Raw genomic sequence first — 11,521 nt, 5'->3', positions numbered from 1 at the left:
GGGCTCAATATCACCTTCCTCTGGGGTAAAATGGAGAAAATTTCCATGCATGAAATACTCCAAGAATTGCTGTGAGAACAAATAGGATTTTTTGGTATACTCTGTATAAAAAAAATGCTATTAAAGTTTAATGTGCTGTTTAGGAAGTAAGAAGACTTGGAATATTTTGAACAAGAAGAATGAAAAGAGGAAAAAAGGTTTAGAATATTTGCTGTAGATATGTCATATAACAGTTTTTGAAACATGATTGTAAGAATTTCTGAACTTTGGAGCATGCAGTGAAAAGTGAGTAATGCTAATGTGTAAATGAGCCAGCAATATTATTTATCAAGTAAATTCCTGTGAAACAGGAATAGAATTCTCTAAATTACATGAAGACTGGACAAGAAGGGATAAAAACTCTTCCTGAGATACAGTGAGGGCAGCTTTGAAATACCTGAGCACAAGGTCAGACTAAGCAGGGTGGGAGGGATATATAAGACATAATGATTCCCTAAAAAATGGGAACAATCATAGGTGATATCACCCCCTTTCTATTTTATTCCAAGGAAATAACCTCCACAAATGGCCTGGAGGAATCACAGCACCATCACTGAGTTTATTCTTCTTGGGCTGTCCAACGACCCCCACGTTGAGGCTCTGTTCTTTGTGTTCTTCCTGGGGATTTACCTCTTGACCATGATGGGGAATCTGTTGATGCTGCTGGTGATCAGAGCTGATTCCCGCCTCCATACACCCATGTACTTCTTCCTGAGTAACCTGTCATTCATGGACCTCTGCTTCTCTTCTGTCACTGTGCCCAAGCTACTGAAGGACCTTCTATCTGAGAAGAAAACCATCTCAGTAGAAGGCTGCCTGACTCAGGTGTTCTTTTTGTTTTTTAGTGCAGGGACTGAAGCCTGTCTGCTCTCAGTGATGGCCTATGACCGCTATGCTGCCATCTGCCATCCACTGCTCTATGGTCAGGTGATGAGCAGCCAGCTCTGTGTGAGGCTGGTGCTGGCCTCATGGGGTCTGGCTTCTCTCAATGCATTTGTCATTGTACTTTTGGCTATTAACCTGGACTTCTGTGAATCCCAAACTATACACCACTACACCTGTGAACTGCCTGCCCTTTTCCCTCTGTCGTGTTCTGATATCTCCATCACTACCAATATCCTGCTCTCTTCCACTTTATTGCATGGGCTTGGCACCTTCCTCCCAATCTTCTTCTCCTATGCTCGTATTATCTCCACCATCCTGAGCATCAGCTCCACCTCAGGCAGAAGCAAGGCCTTCTCCACCTGCTCCTCCCACCTCATTGCAGTGACCCTGTTCTTTGGTTCAGGTTTTCTTTGTTATCTCATGCCTCCCTTGGGTTCCTCTTTGGATTTGCTCATCTCCTTGCAGTACAGTGCAGTCACGCCCTTGCTGAATCCCCTCATCTACAGCCTAAAGAACAAAGAGGTGAAGGCGGCTGTCAGAAGGACACTGGGAAAATATCTCTAAGTAGTGACAAAGACACAGTTATAAAGATTGTGTTCCTTTGCATTTCTTCTTTTCTTCCCACTTTCTCCCATACACAGTGTCACATAACTTTGAAGAAAGATTCCAGAGCTTGTCTGAACAGAGCCTGCCTATTATTCTAGGGTAGTAGTTCTTGATTTGGGTTCCTTATTTGGAAAGTCTGTGCTCAGTTGGTTGGAAGAGAACGTGAAGACAATTTTCCACAAAACACATTGATAAGACAACAAAATAATAAGGCTGAAAAGATACGTTGATTATTTCAGGAGATTCAGCATCTGACTGTGAGGAGTTGCAGAAAGAACTAAAAACAAGGGAGGCATTTATTACACAGAAGTTTTAACCTTTGCAAATCCCAACTCCTGGTAAGTTTTATATATAAAACATTGGCAAATAGAGAAAAAATCCTATGCCAACAAAACAACCAAAACTGTGTAGAATATTATGAACATGAGAACATTATATACCAAATTTACAAAATATTGCCAATGTAACCATTATTTTAATCTATCTATCCTTACATGAATTCATTAAAAAACAAGAAAAAAATTAAGTTTCTAAAAGCTCAAATCCAAGCATTAGACAGATAAGAAAAGCTAACATATGAAAAGGAGGACAAAGAAACTAAAAGCACAAATTAACAAGTCAGAAAACAGAAAAACAGAATTGGGAAATAAATGAAGGCTGTAGTCATTCAAAAAGATCTATAAAATTTGATATAACTCTGTAGAATATATCCAAAAAAAGAAAAACAATAATACAACAGATATAAAAAGATAAAAAGTTTAAGGAAATACTAAGAATCATCTCAATAAATTTGAAAAGTGGGCTTTTGTTTAATTTTAAGGAATATGTAACTCAAGAAAAAGAAAATTGAGCCATTAGATATGTAAAACCAAAACCAAACCAAACAAAAAAACTTACCTCAAAAGGACAACAAGCACAGATACTTTTTCAAATGAGTCCAAACTTCAATGTTATATGAATTGTTTAGAGAGCAGAATAATAGGGAAAGATGTCAATGCATTTTCAGAGCTAAAGTAACTCTGACTCAAACCTGAAATATTATCATCCTGTAATGAATATATAGAAAACAAATCTAAATGGAATATTAATCTGTTGAATCTGAAAGTATACTGAATAGCTTCTCGGCCTTATGGCTAAAATCTAGTGTAAAGTATACTGAAAGAATAACAATCTAAATAATAATCCAAGATCAAGCAAACTTTGTTATTGGTTTGATACCTTAAATCAGTAGGTTAAAATGAGAATAATCATATGTCCACCCTAATAGATTCTTAATAGGCATGAAAATAAAATTTGACACCCCTTGTGACCTCAAATATTAACAATAAAAAATTCTAATGCTTATGTCTTTAATACAAAGTATTTAACATTAAACAATATTCAACCACATGCTTCATGATAATGACAGATAATATCAGATTGAAGAAATTATACTTTAATAAAACAAACAACACTACCACTCACATTACTTAAAAACATTATGCAATTTCCCTCTAATGCAGTGAAACAAGATCAGAAGATGATATTTAAATTTGGAAGGGAAGGATCTACAAATATCAGAGGTGATAATGATTATCTATCCAGAAATCTAAGAAATATCTATCAGAAATGAAAAATTATTAGTATTCCAAGAGAGTTCAGAAAGGCAAAAAATTTTTGAATATTCTTACACTCAATAGTTTTTCTATTACTCAACAATAGTTAAATAAAAAATGTAACTTATAAAAATATACATTTGCTAATGGTAAGATCAATATGAAATGTCAGGATTAAACTTAATAAACACTCAGAGCCCATATGAGTAAAGAAACAAAACTGAACTGAATGACACAAGAGGTGCTTGAATCAGCGGAGAATGTATTCATTAGGCGTCTTCAAGTGACCAAAATGTGGTTAACAATAACAGAAACTGTAAAAAGACTTATCATTGAACTAGCAATAGTTCTGGAGATACATAGCTCCACAGCTACTTGAGTAGCTCAATCAGATCATCAATGATGCGGGTTCCTTCCATCCATGTGCTGTGCCATCTTCATGCATTGATTTCATCCTCAGCCTTGTTGTAGGGTAGCCTTGAGAGTTGTTTTATCTTGTAATGCAAGGGCCTAACTGAGGCTTTGGTTGCTGAAGCACCTTGAATAAACACACTGCCAGCCAACCACTAGATACAGAGATGCTGGTTCTTTTCCACAACTGACCATTTGACCCTCTCTTTTTTTTTCTCCCTGCACTTAAATTCCCACTCTTGTATTAAAATTCACCAACAGAGAGAGGGAGACCAAGAAACCCCAGGACCTCACTCTTAAACCCCACAAAAAGAGAACCCAGGCATTCTCTCCCCCCCCTCTCTTTCCTTCCCCCAAAGACTTCACCATGTCGGCCCAGGGGTCTATGTAATTTTCAGGTCTTTTAAGTAATAAATTTTCATTTTTTCAAAGTTTCCTGATGGTTGTTGCTGGAGGGTATCTCTAGTCATAATAAGAACCACAAGGGGTCACCCAGTCATAAAATTGATTTGGAAAGGGAAGATTGTGGGAAGTTCATAGGGCCCAGACATTTCTAGTCAAGAGTTTAATGATCCATAGGCTGAGACTCGCACAAAACAGTTGTCCAAGCATCTTCAGTTCTAGGGATCATGGTCTTACACAACACAAACCAAAGCTAGAAGGAAAATCATTACTTTAGCCTGTTCTTGAACTTTACATAAATGAAACCATTCAAAATGCTAAAAATTTAAAATATTCAGTCTTCAAATCTTTTAAAAAATTTTTTTGTTTAAATTCAACTTAGTTAACATATAGTGTATTATTTAGTGATTTATCAATGCATATAACACCTAATGCTAATTACATCAAGTGTCCTCCTTAATGCCCATCGCTCAATTACCCATTTCCCCACCCACCACCCCTCCAGCAACCCTGTGTATTTCCTATAGTTAAGAGTCTCTTATGGTTTGCCTCTCTCTCTGTTTTTATCTTATTTTATTTTTCCTTCCCTTCACCTCTGTTCATCTGTTTTGTTTCTTAAATTCCACATATGAGTGAAATCACATGGTATTTATCTTTCTCTGGTTTGCTTATTTTGCTTAGCATAATACCCTCTAGTTCCATCCACGTTACTGCAAATGTCAAGGTTTCATTCTTTTTGATGGCTGAGTAATATTCCAGTGTGTGTGTGTGTGTGTGTGTGTGTGTGTGTGTATCACATCTTTCTTTATCCATTCATCTGTTGATGGACATATGGGCTTTTTCCATAGTTTATCTATTGTGGACATTGCTGCTATAAACATTGGGGTGCACATGCCCCTTTGAATCACTATGTTTGTATCCTTTGGATAAATACCTAGATTGAAATTGCTGGGTCATAGGGTAGTTCTATTTTTAACTTTTTGAGGAACCTCCATACTGTTTTCCAGAGTGGCTGTACCAGCTTGCATTCCCACCAAGTTAAGAATGCTCCCCTTTCTCTGCATCCTCGTCAACATCTGCTGTTTCCTGAGTTATCAATTTTAACCATTCTGACCAGAATGAGGTGGTATCTCATTATGGTTTTGATTTATATTTCCCTGATGCTGATTGATGTTGAGCATTTTTTCATGTGTTTTTGGCCACTTGTATGAATTCCTTGGAGAAATGTCTGTTTATGTCTTTTGCCCATTTCTTGACTGCATTATGTTTTTTGGGTGTTGAGTTTGAGAAGTTCTTTACAGATGTTGGATGCTAGCCCTTTATGATATGTCACTTGGGAATATCCTCTCCCATTCCATACATTGCCTTTTAGTTTTGTTGTTTCCTCATGCTGATGAAGTCCCAATAGTTCATTTTTGCTTTTGTTTCCCTCGCCTCTGGAGACATGTCTAGGAAGAAATTGCTGTGGCTGAGGTCAAAGAGGTTGCTGCCTGTGTTCTCCTGCAGGATTTTGATGGATTTCTGTCTCACATTTAGGTCTTTCATCCATTATGAATTTATTTTTATGTATGATGTAAGAAAGTCATCCAGTTTCATTCTTCTGCATGTGGATGTCCAGTTTTCTGACACCATTTGCTGAAGAGACTTTTTTCCATTGGATATTCTTTCCTGCTTTGTCGAAGATTAGTTGACCATAGAGTTGAGGGTTCATTTCTGGGTTCTCTATTCTGTTCCATCAATCTATGTGTCTATTTTTGTGATAGCACCATACTGTCTTGATGATTACAGCTCTGTAATACAGCTTTAAGTTGGAATTGTCTGAAAGCTATAGAATGCTTATGAAAGAAATTGAGGAAGACACAAAGAAATGGAAATACATTCCATGATCATGAAAAGGAAGAACAAATATTGTTAAAATGTCTATGCTACCCCAAGCAATTTACACATTCAGTGCAATCCCTATCAAAATACCACCAGCATTTTTCACAGAGCTGGAACAAACAATCCAAAATTTGTTTGGAACCAGAAAAGACCCCAAATAGCCAAAGTAATGTTGAAAAAGAAAATAAAAGCTAGAGGCAGTAGTCTTCAAGTCTTCATGAGGAGGTGGGAAACTTCAATCTCCTTTCATCTATGCTTTGCTTTTTATACCCATCATGTCAGGCAAAAGAACAAATAAGAAATACTGTATTTTGTCCTCAACTTACAAGGGAATGTTCTCTATATGAACTCACCTTCAGCTTTGCTACTTAGAATTGTGTATTTGCATGTCCTTAAGAAGTCTATTTGCATGACAATTCTCTATTTGCATGACCTTGCTGCTTAAAATAATCTACAGTATTTGTTGGTCTATTGTATTAAGAGGTGTTGGATTTTAAAATCCTGAAAATGTTAAAAGAAAAAAATAGAAAAACAACATCAAGAATTGGTCAGGTCCCCAGAGCAACTGAACCTATCCCTCACATGTGAAATCTAATTTGCTAGTAGAGATTTTCAGCAAATGCACATTCATGTAAATGGGCTTTTCAGTGATTAGACTTGAGGGGAACTGGTTTGGACCAATTTAAACCTGGGTAGTGTACACCTACTGACTAGCTTCTCATGCTCTGAAATATTCTCTTCCATAAATGTGTAAAATCAGTAACAGTGGGAATGGTAGTGGGTGAAAGCCAGACTTCAATGTGTTGAAGACTTTTTAAAAAAGATGTATTTTATTTATTTATTTATTTATTTATTTATTTATTTATTTATTTTAGAGAGACAGCCAGGGTGGGGGGAAACGGCAAGAGGGAGAGGGACAGGCAGACTCCCTGCTGAGCATGGAGCCCAACACAGGGCTTGATTTATCACCCCGAGATCATGACCTTAACCCAAATCAAGAGTTGGATGCTTAACAGACTGAGCCACACAGGCAACCCTATATTTTCTCATTTAAAATAAAGGGCTACATTCAAATCAAAACCACATTGAGATACCACCTTATGCTAGTTAGAATGGCAACAATTGATAAAACAAGAAACAACAAATGTTGGAGAGGATGTGGAGAAAGGGGATCCCTCTTACACTGTTGGTGGGAATGCAAGTTGGTACAGCCACTTTGGAAAATAGTGTGGAGGTCCCTTAAAAAAGTTAAAAATAGAGGTACCCTATGATCCAGCCATTGCACTACTGGGTGTTTACCCCAAAGATTCAGACGTAGTGAAGAGAAGGGCCATGTGCACCCCAATGTTCATAGCAGCATTGTCCACAATAGCTAAATTGTGGAAGGAGCTGAGATGCCCTTCAAAAGGTGACTGCATTAAGAAGATGTGGTCCATATATACAATGGAATATTACTCAGCCATCAGAAAGAACGATTACATAACATTTGCAGCAGCATGGATGGGACTGGAGGAGATTATGCTAAGTGAAATAAGTCAAGCAGAGAAAGACAATTATCATATGGTTCACTCATTTATGGAACATAAGAAATAGCAGGGAGATCGGTAGGAGAGGGAAGGGAAGAATGAAGGGGGGGGTAAACGGAAAGGGGAATGAACCCTGAGAGACTATGGACTCTGGGAAACAAACTGAGGGCTCAGAGGGGAGGGAGGTGAGGGATTGGGATAGGCCAGTGATGGGTATTAAGGAAGGCACATATTGCATGGAGTACTGGGTGTTATATGCAAATATATGGAACACTACATCAAAAACTAAGGATGTACTGTATGGTGACTAACATAACATAATAAAAAATTATTATTAAAAAAAGGGGGATTAGTAAGATGAATGCAACAGACAACATGCTATAATTGTATGGTACCCTTTAAGATAGAAAAGGTTATTCGGATATTGTAATAAATAGTTAATGGTTTTAAAGATGGCAAAAAAAAGAAAATACTTAAAAATAAAGATGGTATAATATTCTTCAGTAAAATGGGAGGGCCAACATATGTACAATTTGGGGGTGGCTTGTTGAGAGCCCTAATTAATAAATCAGAACAGTTAAGAACCCCCAAAAATAAAATAAAGGGTTACAAAGACTACAAAAATACTAATTCATGGGATCCATGCACCCCAACATTTATATCAGCATTACCTACAATAGTCAAAATAGGGAAAGAGCCTAAGTATTCATCAGCTGATGAGTGAATAAAGAGGATGTGGTATATATGTATGATGGAATACTACTCAATCATAAAAAAGAATGAAATCTTGCCATTTGCAAAGACATGGATGGAGCTGGAGAATATAATGCAAAGTGAAATAAGTCAGTCAGAGAAAGACAAATACCATATTATTTCACTCATAAATCGAATTTAAGAAACAAAACAGACAATCATAGGGGGAGAAAAGAGAAAGACAAAGCAAAAAATAGATGCTTAACTATGGAAAACAAACTAACGGTTAGCAGAGGGGAGGTGGGGATGGGGATGGGTTAAATAGAGGATGCGGATTAAAGACAGCGCTTGTCCTGATAAGCACCAGGTGATGTATGCATATGTTGAATCACTATTACACACCTGAAATTAATATTACATTATATGTTAACTAACTGGAATTTAAATGAAAACTTGAAAAAAAAATAAAGGGCTAACCAGATCAAATGTTTTCAAACCTATTTTAACCCTGCTTATATTAACATTATTTTAAAAGCTCTATTTATTTGAGAGAGAGAGAGAGAGAGAGAGCGTGCACACGAGCAGGAGGGGCATAGGGAGAGGGAGAGAGAATCTCAAACAGACTTGGTGCTGACCATGGAGCCCAGTGCAGGACTCAATCTCACGACCCTGAGATTACAAACTAAGTTGAAACTGGGAGTCGGATGCTCAATGACTGTGCCACCCATTTGCTCCTTAAACCTGATTACATTGTTTTTTAAATTCTACATAAAAACATAAACAAATAAAAGTGATTGGTCTCACAGCGGCAGTCCCAGTGGCCGAAGCAAGGTGGATCAAAGTCAGAGTGGTGGTCATGGCCCTGGAAGTGGCAAGAAGGATGACAAGGATAAGAAAAAGAAATATGGGGGCGCCTGGGTGGCACAGTGGTTAGGCATCTGCCTTCGGCTCAGGGCGTGATCCCGGCGTTCTGGGATCGAGCCCCACGTCAGGCTCCTCTGCTGGGAGCCTGCTTCTTCCTCTCCCACTCCCCCTGCTTGTGTTCCCTCTCTCGCTGGTTGTCTCTATCTCTGTCAAATAAATAAATAAAATCTTTAAAAAAATAAATAAAAAAAAAAGAAAAAGAAATATGAACCTCCTATACCACCTAGAGTGGGGAAAAAGAAGAAAACAAAGGGACCAGATGCTGCCAGTAAGCTGCCACTGGTGACACCTTGCACTTAGTGCCTGTTAAATATACTGAAATTAAAGTGAATTTAGACTATCTTCTCATGGAGAAAGAATTCATTTGAAATGTAGCCTTTAGAAGAAAAGCAAGAGGAGAAAAGATGAAAGGTGGATGGTCTGAGGGGGACCCCAATGTCGGTAGGAACCATAGAAGAAATCATTGATGACAATGATGCCAACATGTCTATAGCTGTGGGTTCAGAACACTAAAACAGCATTCTTTACTTCGTAGACAAGGATCTGGTGGAACCAGGTTGCTCCATCCTGCTCAACCAAAGGTGCATGCTGTCATAGGGGTGTTCATGGATGATATGGATCCCTTGGTCTCAGTGATGAAGGTAGAAAAGGACCCCCAGGAACCTATGCTGATATTGGGGAGTTGGAGAGCCAAATCCAAGAAATTGAGGAATCTGAGGAGCTTCCTCTCACTAATCGTAATATCATGAAGAGATGAATATAAAGCCCCCAAAGAGGGGGGTCATTCTCTATGATCATCCTGACACAGGTAAAACCTTATTAGCCAAAGAAGTAGCAAGCCAAACTTCAGCCACTTTCTTTCTTTCTTTTTTTTTTTTAAAGATTTTATTTATTTATTTGACAGAGATAGAGACAGCCAGCAAGAGAGGGAATACAAGCAGGGGGAGTGGGAGAGGAAGAAGCAGGCTCATAGCGGAGGAGCCTGATGTGGGGCTCGATCCCATAACCCTGGGATCACGCCCTGAGCCGAAGGCAGACACCCAACCACTGTGCCACCCAGGCGCCCTGAAACTTCAGCCACTTTCTTAAGAGCAGTTGACTCTGAACTTATTCAGAAATACCTAGGGGATAAGCCCAAACTCATTCAGGAATTATTACAAGTTGGGAAAGAACATGCATGATCCATTGGGTTTATTGATGAAATTGATGCCATTAGAACAAGAAAATATGACTTAAATGCCAGTGGTGAGAGAAATTAAATGAACAATGTTGGAACTGTTGAACCAGTTGGATGGATTGTTTTCAAGGGGTGGTGTGAAAGTTATCAAGGCCACAAACCGAACAGAAACTTTGGATCTAGCGCTTGTCAGACCAGACCTCACTGACAGGTAACTTAAGTTCCCCTGCTCAACCAAAAGCACATCTTTCAGTTCCATAAGCATGATGATGTTGACTGATGATATAACCCTGGATGACTTGATCATGGCTAAAGATGACCTCTCTGGTGCTGACATCAAGGCAGTCTATACAGAAGCTGGTCTGATGGCCTTGAGAGAATGTAGAATGAAAGTAACAAATGAAGACATCAAAAAATCTAAAGAAATGTTTTTTATGAAAAACAAGAAGGCACCCCTGAGGGGTTTTATCTCTAACAGACTACAGTTACCTTCAAGGTAATGGTTGGAAGTGTCCACACCCCTCGATGGATGAGGTTGGTACGTTGCCCAAAGGAACTAATCTGTTCCAATCCAGTTGATCTCTCTTAGCAAAACCTATGTACATTTTTGAGTGTGATGTATAGGATAAGCATGGGGCTGCCTTCATCTGCAGGTCAGGTCTCCCCAGTAAAGCATGCTCCTTCTGAATGAATGAATGAATGAATAAATAAATAAATAAATATGATTAACGTAGACCTTCTCTGGATTAACTAGGGACTCAAGAAGATGTAGTCCCACTCACAAATGCCCTCCTTTTCCTTACCTACCAACAAGGATGAACCAAACCATTATCACTCCATCAGCTGTCCCACCACTCACCTAGTCACGTCAAGACCTAAACTGCCTCTTACCTTATTTACACTCATATTTGACATATGCAATGCCAGTCTAGAATCAATGCTTTTTAACACCACAAAAATCACACTAAATTCGCCTTTAGTACAGGGAGTACTGTTTGCTTCCTAGAATTGAGATATTTATTACCTGACATGCTGTCAGATATTATGCTTTATAGGAACCTGAGAGGGACAAAGAGCTACATGCACTAACCTCCAGCCGTCCTCCTGATGGCCCAGGCACACCAGCTGGAATAGTCATCCATACCTTGGCCCACTCCAGCCCTGTGGTGCTCCACCACCCCTGCAACTGGATGGACCTGACACCTGCTACTCAGAGGCCCTGGCACAGATGTTTACTTCTTCAGGAGGCCTTCCCTGACCCCTCCAAAGTTGGCTATAAGCAGGTACAGGAAGATGTGGTTAGTTTTAAAGAAAAAACAGTAACCACAAAGATGGGGCCCCAAAAGGAGAGCATTCATGCCCATTCATCAGCTTCGGCCCAA

The 11,521-nt window shown here is 38.8% G+C and overlaps 1 protein-coding gene and 1 pseudogene across 1 annotated transcript; both read left to right on the top strand.

Annotated features, from left to right (window-relative positions):
• Positions 1-564: 564 nt before the first annotated feature.
• Positions 565-1,488, top strand: LOC100478948 (olfactory receptor 8S1-like). Its single transcript, XM_002927208.2, has one exon. The coding sequence runs from the start codon at positions 565-567 to the stop codon at positions 1,486-1,488; it is 924 nt and encodes a 307-aa protein (XP_002927254.2).
• A 7,681-nt stretch (positions 1,489-9,169) lies between these two features.
• LOC105241125 lies at positions 9,170-10,614 on the top strand (annotated as a pseudogene).
• The last annotated feature ends 907 nt before the right edge of the window (positions 10,615-11,521 follow it).

The sequence above is a fragment of the Ailuropoda melanoleuca genome, unplaced genomic scaffold (assembly GCF_002007445.2).
Source record: "Ailuropoda melanoleuca isolate Jingjing unplaced genomic scaffold, ASM200744v2 unplaced-scaffold4944, whole genome shotgun sequence".
NCBI lineage: Eukaryota > Metazoa > Chordata > Mammalia > Carnivora > Ursidae > Ailuropoda > Ailuropoda melanoleuca.
This window is presented reverse-complemented; position numbering and strand designations above follow the sequence as displayed.

Bases quoted from the DNA above. Each gene is read 5' to 3' on its own strand.
- LOC100478948 (XM_002927208.2), top strand. From the start codon at position 565: ATGGCCTGGAGGAATCACAGCACCATCACTGAGTTTATTCTTCTTGGG.